Genomic DNA, 20,199 nt, shown 5'->3' on the forward strand with positions numbered 1-20,199 from the left:
GTCTCCCACAGTATTCTTGCCAGCAAGTTAAATAAGTATGGACTGGATTAATGGACTATAAGGTGGATAGAAAGCTGGCTAGATCATTGGGCTCAACGGGTAGTGATCAACAGCTAGATGTCTAGTTGGCAGTCAGCATCAAGCATAGTATCACATGGGTCGGTTTTGGGGCCGATTTTGTTCAACATCTTCATTAATGATCTGGATGATGGGATGGATTGCACCCTCAGCAAGTTCGCGGATGACACTAAACTGGGGGGAGAGGTAGATATGCTGGAGGGTATCTAGACAAATTAGGCTGATCTAGACAAATTAGAGGATTGGGCCAAAAGAAATCTGATGAGGTTCAACAAGGACAAGTGTAGAGTCCTGCATTTAGGACGGAAGAATCCCATGTATTGCTACAGGCTGGGGACCGACTGGCTAAGCGGCAGTTCTGCAGAAAAGGACCTGGGGATTACAGTGGACGAGAAGCTGGATATGAGTCAACAGCATGCCCTTGTTGCCAAGAAGGCTAATGGCATATTGGGCTGCATTAGTAGGAGCACTCCCAGCAGATCAAGGGAAGTGATTATTCCCTTCTATTTGGCACTGGTGAGGCCACATCTGGAGTACTGTGTCCAGTTTTGGACTCCCCACTACAGAAAGGATGCGGACAAATTGGAGAGAGTCCAGTGGAGGGCAACAAAACTGATTAGGGGGCTGGGGCATATGACTTACAAGGAGAGGCTGAGGGAACTGGGATTATTTAGTCTGCAAAAGAGAAGGGCGGGGGGGGGGGGTTGATAGCAGCCTTCAACTACCTGAAGTGGGGTTCCAAAAAGGATGGAGCTAGGCTGTTCTCAGTGGTCGCAGGTGACAGAACAAGGAGCAATGGTCTCAAGATGCAGTGGGGGAGGTCTAGTTTGGATATTAGGAAACACTATTTCACTAGGAGGATGGTGAAGCACAAATGGGTTACCTAGGGAAGTGGTGGAATCTCCATCCTGAGAGGTTTTTAAGGCCCAGCTTGACAAAGCCCTGGCTGGGATGATTTAGTTGGGGTTGGTCCTGCTTTGAGCAGGGAGTTGGACTAGATGACCTCCTGAGGTCTCTTCCAACCCTAATCTTCTATGATTCTATGCATCTTGTAATTTACGACAAAAATGTCTTTATACTCTCACTGTTAAAAAAACATTCCAAGAAAAGACCCTTTACAATATATAAATAAATATTTTAATGAAACTCTTGAAAAATAAAGTATTTTTTAGCTTTACAAATGATGTAGTGGGGCTGTAAAGTGATGGATAATAATACATTAAGTTTGATTCATTCTGCTGTGCTTGATTTTTTTTTTTAATTCCCTAAAATAGGACTGACTTCAAGCTCTGTATCAACAGTTTTATAAAGGCACAATGAAGTGACAGGATCCCTAAAAAAAGCATACTAATATTTTAGATTGCTACACACAAAGTAGCCTTACATAAACTTGCAGTAAAATTCTAATGCCCCCTGGTGGTGTGATTTTTTTTCTAAAATTATCAAATATTTGTATTCATGCTAGAGTGAAGAGGTACTCATGATATGCATATGGTCCAACTTTCCCTATACGAGAGACAGCCTCATTTGATATTTAAACTTGACCCCTCCAAAAAAAAAAAAAAATCTGTATCCAGTATTTTTCAATGTAATAAAACTGTTGTCTTCCTCTTTGTAGCTTTCCTTAAGATGCCTGGTACTTTTAGGGAGTTGAGCTTAAATAATGGACTGATGTCTGCATAGCCATAAGCACTTCCATTTACTATGCCCTTATAAACCATTTTCCCCCCAACTCTTTCACCACTATATAACTGATACACAATGTCCCGTTAAGCGTGTACGGAAGGTCTGGCATGCTAGGCGCACTGCTCTCAGCTCTCTGATGTTGATGTGGAGAACCAGGTCTGCCTGACACCAGAGACCTTGGGTCCTGCGGTCTCCCAGGTGAGCTCCCCAGCCTAAGCCTTCTGCGCCCATCACTAGCGAGAGAGACGGCTGCGGACTGGTAAAGGGGACCCCTGAGCACACCTCCTGAGGGTCGAGACACCGGATGAGGGAGTCGATGACCAGGCGAGGCAGGGTCATGAACCTGTCCAAGCTGTCCCAGGCTGGGCGATATACACTGACGCAAGCCATAACTGAAGAGGTCGAAGCCTGAGTCCATGTAGGTACAGGCAGCCATGTGTCCGAGAAGCTTCAGGCAGTTTCTTGCTGTGGTGGTGGGAAACTGTCTGATACCTCGAATGATATCTGTCAGGGCCTGAAACCTTGCTTCTGGCAGGTATGCCCCGGCTTGGGTCAAGTCTAGTATTGCTCCTATAAACTTTATCCTCTGGATGGGGGACAGAGTCGATTTTGCTTCATTTAGAAGAAAACCCAGGTTGTCGAAGATGGCTCTGATGAATCTGACCTGAGCTTCCACTTGGGTCCTGGAGCGGCCCTACGTCAGCCAGTCGTTGAGGTATGGAAACATCTGTATCTGGTGCCTGCGCAAGAACGCGGCGACGACTGTCATGCACTTGGTGAAGACTCGAGGTGCTGCTGACAGGCCAAATGGAAGGACTTTAAGCTGGTAGTGGGTATCGTTCACCACAAACCTTAGGTACTTCCTGTGGGGCTGAATGATTGCGATATGGAAATATGCATTCTTCAAGTCGAGGGCAGCATACCAGCCTGCTGGATCCAGTGATGGGATGATTGAGGTCAAAGAAACTATGCGGAACTTGAGTTTCTTCATGAACTTGTTGAGTTTTCACAGGTCCAAGATGGGCCTGAGGCCGCCTTTGACTTTTGGTATAAGGAAATACCAGTAGTAAAAGCCCTTGCCCCTGTGCTCCTGAGGAACCTCCTCCACTGCCCCTGCTTGTGAGAAGGATCCCTGAAGAGGGATGGGGAAGGGGGATGGAAGGGTGGGAAGGCACAGAATTGGATGGAGTATCCTCTCTCTACTGTGCGGAGCACCCAACAGTCTGAGGTGACACAGGACCAGGCACGGTAGAAAGGGGATAGTTGGGACGAGAAGGTACGGTGGGGTGGATCCTGCTGGGGATCTGGTGCGGTGTCCTTAAACGCACCTTCAAAAGGCCTGTTTCGGCCAAGAGGGTGGTTTAGATTGGCCAGAGCCCTGGCCTGAGGATGGGTACGGCCGCCTTCTGCTGTTCCTGTTCCTCCTCGATGAACTGTCCTGACGGCTCTGCGGCTGGTAGAACTATGGAGGAGGTTGCAGCCTAAATGTTTATGCTGTGTAGCGGGAGAATGGAGGCCCAACAATTTGAGAGTGGCCCTCGAATCCTTTAGGCTATGCAGCCTTTTATCCATCTTTTCGGAAAGCAGAGCCGAACCCTCGAAGGGGAGGTCCTGAATAGTTTGTTGGACCCCATATGGCAAGCCCAAGACTTGAAGCCAGAAGTCCCTCCTCATAGCTATGCCTGTGGCCATGACATGAGTAACCGCATTCGCTGAATCCAGTGCGGCTTATAGCAAAGCCCTGGAAATGAGTTTCCCTTCCTCCACGACAGCCGAAAACTCGGCGCGGGAGTCCTGCGACAACAGCTCCACAAATTTAGCCAGTGCCCCAAATGTGTTGAAGCAGTACCTGCTGACAATGGCCTGCTGATCTGAAATGCAGAGCTGTATGTATCCAGTGGAGTAGACCTTTCTCCCATAAAGGTCAAGTCTTTTCACCTCCCAATTCTTCGGGGAGAGTCCCTGGAAGCCCTGACGCTCGCATTGGTTGGCAGCATCAACCACGAGAGAGTCAGGTGTGGGATTGCATGCATAAATGCTCATAACCCTTGGACGGTACAAAGTAGCATCTTTTGTTGTGCTTAGCCGTAGGGGGCAACAAGGCTCGGGTCTGCCATGGAGTTTGTGGTGTCAGAGATGGTCTTTACGAGGGGCAGGGCAATACATGCAGGACGGGAGGGGGCGAGGATGTCCACTATTGGATCTGCATCCTCCACTACCTCCTCTACCTGAATGCCCAGGCCTTGGGCAACCCTCCGCAACAAGTGCTGCAGAACCCTGCAGGCTGGGGCTGTTGCCATGCCTGCCAACGCCTCACCTGGCGAGGACGAGGAAGAGATCCCCGTGAGGGGTGGCTGGTCCCTTTCTTCCGCACCCAAGGGGTCCCACGGCACCTGGGTTTCTTGGGCTGGTGCTGACCCAGATGGTGTCGTGCCCCTCAGTGTAGGGGCTGCATACACCGACACAGGCGCCGCCGGTGCCAAAAGTGCCATCTGTGCCAATGCCATCCTCGACATTGGAATCAATGTTGCTGCTGGTACCGGAGTTCCCCCCTGGGCCCAGCTGCGCCAGAGGCGTTGAGATGGTAGCCAGGGTGGTAATGGGCCTATCCCCAACCCTGACGGTGCTAGTGGGGGTACAAACGAGGCCACGGCCACCGACGTCACCCTGGAATGAGACCCTTGGCTGTGACCTTGGCTTTGATGAAAAGCCCAGGGAGTCCAAAAGGGCCATTGCACCGTTGGCTGCCATTGGGCAGGCCACGGTGATGGGTATGGGTGCCGGTCCCAAGTTGATGTGGACCGTCTGCTTCTACTCCTCCGGGACCAATAGGAGCCCAACTCCGATTCTGAGGTGTCTGAAAACGATGACCACGGGGAAGTGGTACTTCTAGGAACCGAGCTTTCGCGCCGAGGGCTTGGGGATTGGCGTGGCTGCTGGGTTTACTCCAGTGCCAGGGAGTGGCGCACTGGGGTCAGAGATCAGCGGGCCATCATAGCAGGCTTTCTCCTTGAAGGAGCCCGGGGAACAACCGGTGCCGGTGACCTGTCCCGTCTGGGAGGAGAGAACGGTGCCTTGAGGTGAAGCAGTTCTTGGACCACCTCAAACACCTTTGGTGTCAAAGGGAGGTGCAGCTCACAGCTCAGCCTCAGCGAGCGTGGAGGGTCTGGACTCAACTGCCCTTCCACACAGGCAGGAGTTGGCACGACCATCACTGGTGGAGCAGCACTAGTGTGGCCCAACTCGGGTCTCACAGCGGCAGGCTCCGTAGGCCTAGCAGGGGGAGAGCGACCGCTCTCCAGCCTCCTCCTCTTTTGTGGCACCAGCGATTGTGAACGATGTCAGTGTGCGGCATGTGAGCCGCGAGTGGAGTTGGGATGGTGCAGTGAGTCCTTATCCTTACCCAACACTAGTGCTCGTGCTGATGGTGCCGGAGCACTCTGCACAGAGGAGGTGGTACTTGGCGCAGGGTCCATGATCCAGGGTTGGACCGGGGGTGGAGCGCTGCCTCCATCAACAGGACCTTCAGGCGCTGCTCTCTATCTTTTAAAGTCCTGGGCCGAAAGGTGTTACAAATGGCACAACGATCCTTCTGATTGCCCTCTCCCAAACACCTTTGACACGAGGTGTGAGGATCGCTTCTGGGCATACACTTGCCACAGGCTTCGCAGGCTCTGAAGCCCAGAGACCCCGGCATGTCCCAGTGTCAGGAAAGCGTAGAAGGGGATTCCTCCCCCGCCAAAAAAGGAAACTTATCTAACACTAACAAACTACTAACTATTAACAACAATGGAAAACTAATGAAGAACAATGTAAGAAACTGCTAAATGTGCTTGTCAAGACAAGAGCACAGGGAAGTTCCAGCTAACCATCACTGGCGGTAAGAAGGAACTGAGGGGGTGGCGGGTCGACAGGGCTCCATATTGAGCGCCATAAAGGTGTAACTCCGGGGGGCACCCAAGCTGACCTGACGGATGCTGCTAGGGGAAAAATCTTCCAGCTACCGTGCATGTGCGCACGCACACACCTGGTTGGAATCGTCATGAACAAGCACTCGAAGAAGAACTCTATAGTTCACAGTTTAAGAACCAATGCACTAAGAGACAATCGGTCCTCAATCCAGGTAAATAACTGAGGTATTAATAGGAGCTCCACATACAGAGGGAGGAAAGAATATATTGAATTTAAGGGTTCTTATAACAGTTTAATGGGCTATTGTCATTGGGCTAAACATTGAGGATACTTTTTGAAAATAAAGTTTAATCCAACTTCTTTGTAGAGTCCACTCTAGAAACCTCCTTGAGAAAAGACTAATGTACATCAGCTCCTGACTAAATTAAACACCCATTAAAAATTAGCTTCTTGATAATCACAATCTCATAGAAGCATAAAATTGCAGAACTGGAAGGGACCTCGAGAGGTCTTCTAGTCCCCTGCACTCAAAGCAAGACTAAGGGCTGGTCTACACTGGGGGGGCGGGAGGAGGGGTGGGAGAGAGGATCGATCTAAGATATGCAACTTCAGCTACGAGAATAGCGTAGCTGAAGTCGACGTATCTTAGATCGATTTACCTCAGGTCCTCACGGCGCGGGATCGACCGCCGCGTCTCCCCCGTCGACTCTGGTGGAGTTCCGGAGTCGATGGGAGCGCGTTCGGGGATCGTCTAGACAAGATGCGATAAATCGATCCCCAATAGATCGATTACTACCTGCCGATCGGCGGGTAGTGAAGACGTACCCTAAATATTATCTAGACCAGTGGTTCTCAACCTATTTACCATTGTGAGCCGCATATGAGCTCTGTGTGTTATGTGGGATGCATCCACACAAAATATATATATATATACACACTAATTGTATGGCCCTGAGGAGGTCACATGGGCCGCAGCAACGTGCTGATTGGGCCGCAAGTGGCCTGTGGGTTAGGAACCACTGAGCTAGACCATCCCTTACAGGTGTTTATTGAACCTGCTCTTAAAAATCTCCAGTGACGGAGATTCCACAACCTCCCCAGGCAATTTATTCCAGTGCTTAACCACCGTAACAGTTAGGAAGTTTTTCCTAAAGTCCAACCTAAACCACTCTTGCTGCAATTTAAACCCATTGCTTCTTGTCCTATCCTCACTGGTTAAAGAGAACAATTTTACTCCCTCTTCCTTGTAACAACCTTTTATGTACTTGAAAACTGTTATATCCCCTCTCAGTCTTCTCTTTTCCACACTATACAAACCCATTTTTTTCCAATGTTCCCTCATAGGTCATGTTTTCTACACCTTTAATCATTTTTACTGATCTTTTCTGGAATTTCTCCAATTTGTCCACATCCTTCCTGAAATGTGGCACCCAAACTGGACACAATACTCCAGTTGAGGCTGTATCAATACAGAGTAGAGTGGACACAACACTCCTGCTAATACATCCCAGAATGATGCCTGCTTTTTTTTGCAACAATGTTACACTGTTGACTCATTTAGCCTGTGATACACTATGACCCCCGGATCCCTTTCCGCAGTACTCCTCCTTAGGCAGTCACTTCCCATTCCGTATGTGTGCAATTGATTGTTCCTTCCTAAGTGGAATACTTTGTATTTGTCCTTATTGAATTTCATCCTATTTACTTCAGACTATTTCTCCAGTTTGTCCAGATAATTTTGAATTTTAATCCAACCCCTCCTAGCTTGGAATTGTCCACAAAATTTAGAAGTGTACTCTCTATGCCATTGTCTAAATAACTGATGAAGATATTGAACAGAACCGGACCCAGAACTGATTCCTGAGGGACTCCACTTGATATGTCCTTCCAGCTTGACCATGAACCACTGATTATTACACTCTGGGAACAGTTTTCCAACCAGTTATGCACCCACCTTATAGTAGCTCCATCTAGGTTGTATTTCCCTAGTTTGTTTTCAGAAGGTCATGTGAGGTAGTATCAAAAGCCATACTAAAGTCAAGATATACCACCTATATCTCCCTGTAGAAACTCTCAAAATAGTGTTATTAACAAGTTATAATGTGAAACAGCTGAAGGCTGAAGATTTTCTATCTCTGATTTAAAAAACGACAAGTCTACACAAAAGCTGCATATATCCCCTCCTTTATTTTTCAACGCATCTTGTGAGGTATTTATTTCTACCACAGATAAAGTCAAAGGATCTGGCAATGTCTATCCTAATTTTTTCAGCTAGTATATTCTACCCAGGTGTCAATGGTATAATGTGTGTGCAAGTTATTTAAATTATCTTTGGTTAGATCGGCATATCTGTAGTTATAGGCTATAAGGTTTAGAAGTGTGCCCTTTATTTTATTGGGAAGCATAAAAATAAAAACAGTACAGGCACTAGCAGACAGGCAGTGAAATATGCTTTTGATTTCACTTCTGACTTGAATAACTCATTTCCAATGTAAAATAAAGCCTTTCCACTCTTTGGGCAGTCTCAGAGACAAATACGTCTTACGGCTTTACTGAAAACCTTTACCATTCTACAGACTTTCAAGAATTCACCTCATAGGATGGGATGGCCTTGGGAGGCAGTGTGTTAAAGCATCATGCTGTGTCAAATTTCACTCCCTATAGTGACTGCTTATTGCCGCTGAATAACACAAAGTCGGTGCAGTGTTTTACATGATTTGGGGCACAGAAACACTGCCACTACTATTGCTATTTTCTGCAAATGTTACCTCTGTGAGCAAAATCAAATCGGGTGAATCGTAACAAAAGACAATAAGAAATCAATTACCATTTGAGCTTCTGTCCAAGAAGGCATTAGAAATCAACGAGTTAGGGAAGAATAGCAGAACATGAAGTTTGCTGTTCTTCTGGAAAGTGCAGTATGAACGAGAAAATGTGTTAGCATCATCTGTAATGTAAGGCAGAACAAAAGACCCTGTGCCAGGGAAACTGATGTTCCACATTTCTGCACAAATGTGGAAAAGTTGATGATGATATTCCCCCAGGCCTCATGCTGCTGCAGCATTATTACTACAGATATCCACACAAAGCTAATTGTGATTAAGCTGTTTTGCTTTGGTAAGAAAACAAACTCGAAGTAATACCAGGGAGGCCATGAGAGTTTACCTTTTTTGATTAGCAACACAAATATACTTCCAATCTTTTACTTGTTTTAACCCAGTGTGGGACTTGCAGGCCCTACAGTTTTGTGGTGCTTCAGTGCCAATTTCTGCAGCAGATACTGATACATTCTTTGGCAGGGAAATGGAAATCTCCTGCTTGTTTGGAGAGAGCAGATGCATACCCATGAGCTACAATGTGAGCAAAAAATGGAAGAAGTCTTTGAATGCCAGGTTAATAAAAATGCCAGGGCTATGAATAGGCTTTAAGATTGTCAGAAACAAATCTCTAAGGTGCAGGTGTAAACTGTCCTAGTGTTGCTGGTCCTGCCACAAAGCTAGCACCACTTTGTGTACAAGAAAAGCACAGCACCTTCCCAAACAAGTAAGAATAATGATTGTATTGTTAAGACACTCATCTGGGGCCCAGGTGATCTGGTTGCAGTTCTCAGCTCGCAGATGTCTTGTGTGGCCTTGGGCAAATGACTTGATCTCTGTGCCTCAGTTCTCCATCTATAAAAATGGGAATAATAACCCTTCTTGTCTTCTACCATTAGTCTGTCTTATTTATTTAGATTGCACACTTCGGGGCAGGGTCTGTCTCGTACTGTGTTTGTAAAGTAGCTAGCCCATGGGGCCCCTATTTCAACTGGACTAGGTGCTACCATAAATACAGATATGCTTTGAAAGACTAAAATACTTAATTCAAATCCTATCCTCTCAAAATACATATAATTGTAAGTTAGAGTTACTAAGAATGTTTACGGATCACTTATTGTAAAGGAAAGGAGAAAAGTAATTATTACAAGAAGCAGTAGGGTTCATCCCCCTACACAACCTTTCAGCCTAAACCAATCCTTTTGTTTCTTAAAAGAAAAATCAGACTGTATTTACTTGAGAATTTTGCCAGCAGTTGGCTGGTCCTGTCCCCAGTAGTAAAGATCTAATCCAAAGGGTATTATAGGAGCTTTAGCTCTTTCTTCTTCTAGTTTTCCTGTCTCACTGTCAAGCTCTCCTGAAGCTGCTGGCTCGGGATTTGCAGACGCACTGGAGAAAGATAATCAAAAGTCAATAGAGAACAATAATGATCACAACTATTTCCCTGCTTTTTCTAACCTTTTGCACCAACACTCTCGTTATCTAAGATCCACTAGGACTTCTACTATCTACTTTACTTGGTTTGTTCTTTAGGATATAGAGTGTGATGCTGTCATACAAGCAGAGCACAATATATAGTTAAGCTTATCAGAACACTCAGCTCACGCTGCTTAAAAAGATGTTTCCCCAGTCTTGTGGGAACCTAAAGGTCTATATGTGATGTAATAATGGATCATAGATGGTGTAGTACAACAGAAGCCACAGTGAGGGTGGTATTGCAAACCTAATTCAGAACCGTCTTGCTTCTATAGATTTATGTCCATATTTGTACTGTCATTACATAGATTGCAACATCCTTGTTTTGTGTGCACAGCATTCCATCTCCCAGACTTGCACCACTGGGGTTTTCAGCGACACCACCAATTCAACCTTTCCCTTAGCAGAAGTTTTGTGTTACAGAAGGACAAAAGTGTATAAAGACAAGAGGAAGGTAAGGTTGTCAGCTGTACTCAAACACAGTACTCCAAAGTATATTGGTATAAAGGGGTTTTTACCAGGTGCATCATTAGCAAGTAAAGGGATGGCCTTCCACTATTTGATTAAAGAATGCCACACTACTAGTTATGCAATGTTAGATGATAATTCACTAAACCCAAAACATGAAGTTGCAGAGCCTAAGCACTTCAGTAGCCCAAATTATGATGGTCTCACTAACTTATAGTATTAAAACACATAAACGTGTCTTTTTTTCAATTTAGAAATCTAAATTTTTAAGTTTAGTTTGTTATTGCCGTATTGATTAAACCCTCCAGAAAACTAATGGAGTACAGTACTTTGCCTTTGCAAGGTTGTGCTTCAGCTTCTGCTAGCTTTTTACACTGTACAAGTGTCATTTTGGGAGATCCCAGTCCATTAGGAGGTTACTCCAGTCACAGGGAATACTAGGGTCCACCCTCACAAATTTGCAAGCATGGCATATCAATCTACCACTACAGTAAAACCTCAGAGTTATGAACATCACAGTTATGAATTGACTGGTCAACCACACACCTCATTTGGAACCGGAAGTACACACTCAGGCAGCAGTAGAGACAAAAATAAATAAATAAATAAAAATAAAAAAAGCAAATACAATACAGTACTGTGTTAAACATAAACTACTAAAAAAAATAAAGGGAAAGTTTAAAAATAAAGATTTGACAAGGTAAGGAAACTGTGTCTATGCTTGTTCCACTTAAATTAAGATGGTTTAAAGCAGCATTTGTCTTCTGCATAGTAAAGTTTCATAGCTGTAGTAAGTCAATTTTCAGCTGTAAACTTTTGAAAGAACAACCATAACATTTTGTTCAGAGTTATTAACAACCTCCATTCCCAAGGTGTTCGTAACTTTGAGATTCTACTGGAATTCATAGTTAGGACTGAAATTTCAGCAAGCTCTGAATAGGATTGACAAACGATAGTTCTTTGAAATCAGTATGACAGGCCTCAAAAGCTGGCATTTATGACATAGTAAGTCACTAGGAAATCCAAGGCTTTTGAAATTATTTATTTGCTAACCTAGTATTAGGATTTGCAAACCAAAACATTCCCCCAGCAAACAGAACCTTTTTTTTGGATGGGATCCCCATGATAAGTTCTTAGTAATAGATTTTCTAAAGAATCTATAAAAAATTATTAGCAAAACCTACATTTCTAATCACGCATGTGTTAAGACTGGGTATAGAAAATTATTATTTTAAATACAAATAAGTAATATTTTATAGCCTAATCCAGTGGTTCTCAAACTTTTGTATGGTGTGACTCCTTTCATACACAGCAAGCTTATGAGTATGACCCCCCCCCTTATAAATTAAAAACACATTTTAAAATATTTAACACTATTATAAATGCTGGAGGCGAAGCAGGGTTTGGGGTGGAGGCTGACAGCTTGTGACCTCCCAAGTAATAACCTTGAGACCCCCTGAGGGATCACAAACCCCAGCTTGGCCTAATCTCTTCTAGCTTGCCCCGTTTCTGGGTGTACTTTCTGGGAGTGCTTTTGTAGCTAACAGAGTCAAGGAACATCATAGTGATATTTCTAGAACAAATAAAATGATCATGACCTGGTATTTAGGGATGGTAACTTAGGTAGCTTATCTCGGATAAGCTTCAATGTTGCAGCGGCACAGGTTGGATCAAGTTCCTCTTCATTCTTTTTTGACTGGGAGTGGAAGCTCAGCAAAGCTGGCTTCACGACCATTCCTTTTGCTAATGCTTTCAGAGATGATTGGGGCTCCAATCCTGAAAAAACAAAAACAAAAACAAAAACAAAACAAAAAACAGCATGTTTAGAAGGCGAAAAATAATGCCTATAAAAAAGAAAAGTCTTACAACTACACCACAGTGTTTGGTGAGGCTAGCAAAGCAGTGGATAGATTGTGGCTACATCACTGACTATTTTTTGTTGCAATGGCATCAACCAGCATGTTACTGATACAAGCCAGTAGATACAGTACTATTTCTACTATGGAGAAAATTATTATTATTTTGGTACAAACAAGTATTATTACCCTATCAACTGTAAAACCTCATTATGACATTGTATTATTCCACCAGGAAAGAAAAGTTAAACAACAAAAAGATGTCCAAATTGCTACATTGCTTTTGACATGACTGTTGCTGGTAATATTCTCACATCAGCCCTCTCAGGGTCCATACCATACTCACTGCTAATCCAAGGCAGAGTAGTATGTGAAAGGAACTATGAATATTACATCCATGAGTGATGCTAAAGATAAGTTCCCTATCTAATACAGAAATGCAAAAAAATAAAGTTGCAGAGCAGCAGAAGAAAACAAACAAACAGACTTAATAGCCATAGGCTCCCCTGTGCTGTGGTTGCTTTGGTGTAACATTCCCTGTGCAAAGCAGACCTAAACTTGGCACAACCAGGCACAGGGAATAACTCTGATGTAGGGATATTCATTGGTGGTGTAGAGCTGACATAGCAGATCCAACAACAACCTCCACCTTACCACCACCACAGCTAGTTAGGGAGCATGGCTAGTGAGAAAGAGCTGTGTGGCAAGGCTTTTCCTCCAACCTGGTGATGCCTGCAGAAGCACAGGGCATGTCCACCAAAGCAGCATCCTTATGACAATCTGACATGATTGAGGAACAAACCCACTGCAAGATCTTCAGCACCAAAACCTCAGCTACTGCAGTGATGGGGGGCAATATAATTGTTTTACATAGGCAGACAGACAGTTAAGATTAGTGAAAATTAGATTAGATTAGACAAATCAAAAGCATAGACTTCTACCTGCTGAACTGAAACAGCAGCTCCATTAGCAGATAGTAGTAATAGGCTCTGATTCTCCAGGAGGCCCAGCCAGTAGAGGAAGACCTGATGACATGCACTTATCCAATAGTTTACATTTTCACTTTTCAAACAAATAAAGTAAGCATCTTTATAAGAGACGTGAACCCAAGTTTTGGTCTTACAGGTTGTACAACAAAAACTATTGTTCCATGGGAAGGAAAGTTTGAGCAAGCTGTTGCAGCCTTCATCTGGAAAACAATCCAGTTTGCTTGAAGTCTTTCCCACCATCTATCCCACCCTTCATTTCTTAACTGGCAGCACTGAACATATAGCATGCTCACCTATTACTTCCATTTCTTAACTTGAGCACTGGGCAAGTGACAGTGTTTGACACACTGTCTAAACAAATCTTATGTAAAAATTCATTTTAATTGGCTTTGATATGAGCACTGCAAAATTTATTGGAAACCAGCTAGATAAGAGAAATGATAATTAAGAATAATGGGATGAGCAGAGGAAAATATAGGCTAAAGGTTGGAATCTTAACAGGGAGGTCTATTAGACTGTAGAACAGCCTCTCAAGGAACACTGTGGAGATCATCACTGAAGTGTTTTTAAAAAAAATGGTTACTCACCTTCTCGTAACTCTTGTTCTTTGAGATGTGTTGTTCATGTCCATTCCAATCAGGTATGTGCGTGCACACGTGCACAGTAGCTGGAAGATTTTTCCCCTAGCAGCAACCATAGGGTCGGGCTGGGTGCCCCCATGGAGTCGCACCTCCATGGCGCCTAATACAGAGCCCTGCCGATCCGCCACCCCATCAGTTCCTTCTTGCCTGCTACTCCAACAGAGGGGTAGGAGGGTGGATATTGGAATGGACATGAACAACACAACTCGAAAAACAACAGTTATGAGAAGTTGAGTAACCATTTTTTCTTCGAGTGCTTGTTCATGTTGATTCCAATCAGGTGACTCACAAGTCCACGTTCAGGAGGTGGGGTCGGAGTCATCCATTGATTGGAGCACTGCTCGTCTAAAGACCACATCGTCTCTGGACTGTTGGGTAATCGCATAGTGCGCAAAGAAAGTGTGTATGGAGGACGACGTCGCTGCTCTGCAGATTTCCTGAGTAGCGATCCGCACCAGGAATGCTGTTGATGAAGTCTGCGCCCTGGTGGAGTGCACAGTAATCAGGGGTGCGGGAACTCCCGCCAAGTTGTAGCACTCATGGATGCAGAATGTGATCCATGACAAAATGCGTTGTGACAACACGGGTAGGCCTTTCATTCTGTCCGCCACAGCCAAGAATAGCTGGACTGATTTTCTGAACGGCTTCGTCCTCTCGAAGTAGAAAGCTAGCGCCCTGCAGACATCTACTGAGTGCGGCTTAGGGTAGAACACCAGGAGAAAGATGTCCTGGTTAACGTGAAACTGCAATACAACCTTCGGGAGGAAAGCAGAATGAGGTCTGAGCTGCACTTTGTCCTCATAGAACACTATATATGGGGGCTCTGAGGTTAGGGCCTTGAGTTCAGACACCCTCCTGGCCAATGTTATCGCCATCCGAGGGAGATTGGCCTCTCTCCGACCTCTTTTTCTTCTGAGCCGGCAATTGGGACTGGTGCCCAAGGCTGGAATGTCCCCGAGAGGCTCGATGCTGGTGCCAAGCTTCCTTGCTAGCATCTTTCTTTGGCACCGGATCCTTCAAAGACAGAGCTGGAGGGCTTCGCAGCAAAGACAAGGTGCTGAGAGCAGGGTCCCTGAGACCTGGGTCCAACTGAGGTCAGAGAGCTGCCTCCATAAGGAGAATTTTGAGATGCTGCTCTCTCTCCTTAATGGTTCTTGGTCAGAAATCCCGACAGATCTTGCAGCAGTCTTTCTGGTGACCCTCACCCAGGCACCGTAAGCAGGTGGTGTGGGGGTCACATTTTGGCATGCACTTCACGCAAATCTGAACCACCCATAACTGAAACTTCTAAAGAACTACTAAACTATACTACCAGACTACCGGATGGTCCCAGCTACCATCACTGGCAGCAAAAAAGAACTGAGGGGGTGGTGGGTCATCATATTGGGTGCCATGAAGGCACGACTCCAGGTAGTGCCCAGGCCAAACCAACAGGTGCTGCTTTGGGGAAAAAAATCTTCCAGCTACTGTGAACGTGCACACACCTGATTGGAATTGACATGAACAAGCACTCGAAGAAGAAAAAAGCGGTTACTAACATTCCGTATCTTTTGTTCTTCGAGATATGTTGATCATGTCCATTCCAATGTAGGTTTGTGCACCACCACTGGAAAGTTTTTCCCTCAATGGTATCCGTCAGGTCGGCTCCGGTGGCCCCCGGAGTTGCGCCCTCATAGTGACAGTACATAGGGACTTGCTGCACCCTCAGTTCCTTCTTGCCTGCTAACTCTGACAGAGGAGTAGGAGTTCGGGTTGTGGAATGGACATGAACAACACATCTCGAAGAACATCAGCTATGGAAGGTTAGTAACCATTTTTTCTTCTTTGAGTGCTTGCTCATGTCCATTCCAATGTAGGTGACTCCCAAGCAGATGTAGGAAGAGGGATCAGAGTTCAATGACAAGCAGACTGTAGCACTGCTCTGCCGAATCCAGCACCGTTGCTGACCGGCTCAGTGAGGGCATAGTGAGCTGCAAAACTGGGCTGAAGACCATGTTGCCACTCTACGGATATCCTTGATGGGAACCTGTGCCACAAATGCAGCTGAAGACGCTTGTGCCCTTCTGGAATGTGCCATCAGGGCCAGAGCAGGGACTTTCACCAGGTGGTAGCACACACAGATACAAGAAGTGATCCACGAAGGAATTTTCTGGGTTGAGATTGGGAGACCTTTCCTCCTGTTTGCCACTGCCATGAAAAGCTGAGTAGTCTTCCTAAATAATTTAGTTCTTTCTATGTAGAAGGCCAGCACCCACCTGACATCAGATGAATGAAGTCTCTGTTCCTGCCTGTTGGCATGTGGTTTTGGGTAGAAAACCGGGAGGAAAATGTCCTGGTTATTGTGGAATTGCAACACCACCTTTCAGAGGAAGGCAGGGTGAGGGCACATTTGGACCTTATCCTCAAAGGAGACCGTGTATGGAGGTTCTGAAGTAAGGGCCCTAATCTTCGAGACCCTTATGGCCGAGGTGATGGCCACCAGAAAGGCTACCTTCCATGACAAGTAGAGTAGAGATCACATTGCTAAGGTCTTGAATGGGGAACCACCTATGTCAGGAAGCTCTCTGCCTGTGGGAATTCTGCATATCCCACTTAATTCACCTCGCCTCCTATCTCCCTGAGGGACAGAACAAGTTAGCGGATTGCCTCAACTGGTCTTTCTCCAATCACAAATGGTCCATCCGCCCGGATATCGTAAAGAATGTTTTCTAGAGGTGGGGAACTCCCCGATACACTGGTTTTGCAACCAGACACAACTGAAAGCGTCTTCAGTTCTGTTCCTTTCTGAATCACAGCCTGGGCTCATTCATGAATGCGTTTTTCCTTCCATGGCGAGACCATCTTTACTACGCATTCCCCCCTTTCCTCTCATACGCAAGGTTCTGCTGAAGGTTAGAGAGGAAGTCACAAACCTGATCCTGATAGCCCCGGCCTGGCCTCGCCAGCACTGGTTTACCACCCTTCTGGATCTTTTGGTGGAAACACCAATCAGCCTACTTCTGTTTCTGGATCTCATCTCTGAGGATCACGGATGCTTACATCATCCGAACCTCAAGTCCCTCCATCTTATGGCCTGGAAGCTCCAGGGCTGAACCCCTTGGAGTTAGCATGCTCAAGTCTGGTTCAAGAAGTTCTTTTAGAGAACAAAAACCATCCACGAGGGCCACATACCTGGGAAAATGGAAAAGTCGATCTGGACAGCGCAGAAAGGGTCTCGCTCACGTGATTATCAGTTCCATGTATTCTGAACTACTTGCTACACCTGAAGCAACAAGGGCTATTGGTATCCTCAATTATAACCCACCTGGCAGTGATATTGACTTTCCACCAGTGGGTGAACAGCAGATCCATCTTTGCAAACTCACTTTGTAGTTGCGTTCTCAAGGGGCTGTACACAAGAGTCCCAGGTAACCAAGGCATGCCCTGGTGCCAGGGAAGTGGTAACCCCAATAACAAAGGTTCTAATCTAACTACTACTAAATAACATTGAATTGTAAATTCTAACTACTATAATTAACTATATACAGGAAAAGGCAAAGTTCACCAAGGAGAGTACTTTCATGAACACAGGATGAGCAGAAGTTCCAGCGACTGTCACAGGCAATAAGAAAGAACTTAGGGGAAGGTGGAACGGCAGGGCCCTATGTACTGGCGCTATGAGGGCACGACTCTAGTAGGCATCAGAGCCAACCCGACATATACCACTGAGGGAAATACTTTCCAGCGGCGGTGCTTGGAGTGAGCACACACCTACACTGAAATGGACTTGAGCAAGCACTCGAAGAACAGCGCTTAACATTACACTGAAAGAAACTACGCAGGAGTAGAAGGGTTTACAGAAGAAGATGGACTAGAATTTTCCCATCTCTAACGTCTATCATAATCAGCTGTAGTGATTTAAGGAAGTTTGCCAACAAACAGGTGCGTTGCAACAAAGCACAACCAAACCAATCCCATTATAAAAGATGGCCTGGTCTATACCTATACATTGCTCGGGGATGTGAAAAATTTCATGCCCGGTGCAACATAGTTACATTGACCTAACCTCCAATGTAGACCCAGCTACATCAACGGAAGAATTCTTCCACCGAGCTAGCTACTGCTTCTTGAGGGGATTTACTACAGCAATGGAAAAAACCCTTCCTCAACTGTAATAAGTGTCTACACTACAGTGGCATAGCTACTGCACTAATGGTGTGCCTCTGCGATGCTTGTAGTGTAGACATACTCCCCAGTTATAAGGGTACTTTACTTCCCCAAGTCTTAACTGCTCTAGCTAAACTTCCTTCACAATATACAACTAGTCATAATATACAAATCCTTTGATATGAACAAGATTAGCCCAGAAGAATTTATGATGTCTTGAATGTAGGACAGAACAATTTTTGACCAGATTAAAAAAAACAGGTTGGAATGGGGATAAAAATACCTTTTTGGAAAGCACCATTTAAAGTCACAGCTATGACATTTGCATTATATTGCAGTCATTGCTAATATTAAAAAAAAAGTTTAGCAGTTCTATACTCGAGGGGGGGGAAAGACCCATTTAAAAAAAAAAGTTCAAATTTTGTTCCAAAACTTTAGTTGTAATCCTGATTCCTACACTGTATATGCAAAGCATAATCAATCACTTATCACATTGAGTTAGACCGGCGCACGCACACACACACACACACGCGCGCGTCAAGAGAGATAAATGAACAATGTGACATTTAGATATATACAATCACAACCAAAAGATCAATACAGGAATTCTGAAGGGTTGCAAGAACAAAATATTTTTTCATTGATTTGTTATTTTAAACCATTAAAAGAAAGATGGCTAAACATGTGAAAGGTAAATACATTATTACAGCATTAACAAATACTGTTATAGTGTACACATTTTAACATTTGTTTATAAAATTAGTTTTGGTGACAAGATAAAGCAAGAATCCCCCAAAGCAGATAGATGAAACTTCTATATTTGTGTTATAAATACAAGACACTGAATGTGATTTTAAAAGTAAAATCCCTCTATAGACTTCAACTATTCCCTGTATTTCATCTAGCAGAAGTACAGTAGCTGGGTTCAAATTTGTTCCAATATCTGCTTTTAGAAAGAATCATAAAATGTCCAAATACCCCTTTTTGTTTAAATTGACCAAATGGCACCTATTTGCCTGAAGCAATAAAGTAGACAGTGTTCAAGAGATAAATCGATAGTAGGAAATAGAGAGGCTGGGGTTTCAACTGAAAGTTAGGCTGCTGAATGCTGACATTATTGATTTTAGCTAGTTCAGCTGGCCTTGTAATTAAAATGTAAATTTGAGAAAGAGATTATGTCCTGACAGAAATGGTGGGATTAGGAGGAGATAAAAGCCCCTCAGTCAAAATTCAGAGAAAGAAACGAGAAAGAAAGAGCACAGGTTTCCTCAGCTGTGTGGATTTAGACTAAATCTAACTACTTCAGATTCACCTACATTTAATTGAAAAAACGGAGATAGAATATAAACAAGTATTATGGACTGCAACTTTCCTGGAGAAATATAATATTTAATTTCTGTTTCACATTTTAAGGAGTCCTACCCAAGCCAAGTATGTGTAATTTATATTAATATATACACACACACAAAACTCTCAGGGAAATTTACCAGGTTGGGTATAATATTTACTCACTCACCCGTTACCACCATGATCTTGAAAAAACTAAAGATATTTTTACTCACCAAATACAGTAAGCTGGGTGAAGAGAATTTTGCAAGGCAAGTTCTATATGAATACACAGAAGTACTCCCACAGAGAGCTTGAACCTGTGCCCACAAAAACAAATGGCAAAGCTTCCATTGTCTTCAGTGGTTCAGAATCCAGCCTATAATATCTATGTATGCATATACACAGTGTGTGTAAACAAATTATGATTGTGATAATGTATTGTAAAGGTTTCATTATTCATCCATTACTCATGAGGGATGAAACCTTGACTGAATTATGCAGATCATCCCCAACAGGTGCTACAATCTTTTCATATCACATGGCATCATGTATTTTTGAAATTCATTTCAGAAGTGTTTTAGAGTTTGCTTTATTTTAAACCACTTTATTGGAATCCTCCCTCCTATCCTTCCACCTCTAAAGGCAGGCTCCCTGGGTAACATGACTTCAGCTATACAGACCTCCGAGGTAAAGAAAAAGCTAAACGGTTTTAAAAGTTTCTAAAAATGACTGAAAAGAGCTTTTTAAAAAAATATCTAAAATGGTTTAACAGTATCTTGGAGCCTTCCAGGGCTCCAAGTAT

General features: G+C 44.3%; 1 protein-coding gene across 2 annotated transcripts in view; it reads right to left on the bottom strand.

Moving 5' to 3' along the window:
• UVSSA (UV stimulated scaffold protein A) overlaps positions 1–20,199 on the bottom strand; it is a gene marked incomplete at its 5' end in the record, with an annotated part of 80,427 nt that overhangs the window by 19,360 nt on the left and 40,868 nt on the right. For both annotated transcript variants that reach the window (XM_034771618.1, XM_034771617.1), the window contains 2 exon segments: positions 9,729–9,881; positions 12,035–12,212. In XM_034771618.1, coding sequence (XP_034627509.1) covers positions 9,729–9,881; positions 12,035–12,212 — 331 coding nt within the window.

Source organism: Trachemys scripta, chromosome 5 (genome assembly GCF_013100865.1).
Source record: "Trachemys scripta elegans isolate TJP31775 chromosome 5, CAS_Tse_1.0, whole genome shotgun sequence".
NCBI lineage: Eukaryota > Metazoa > Chordata > Testudines > Emydidae > Trachemys > Trachemys scripta.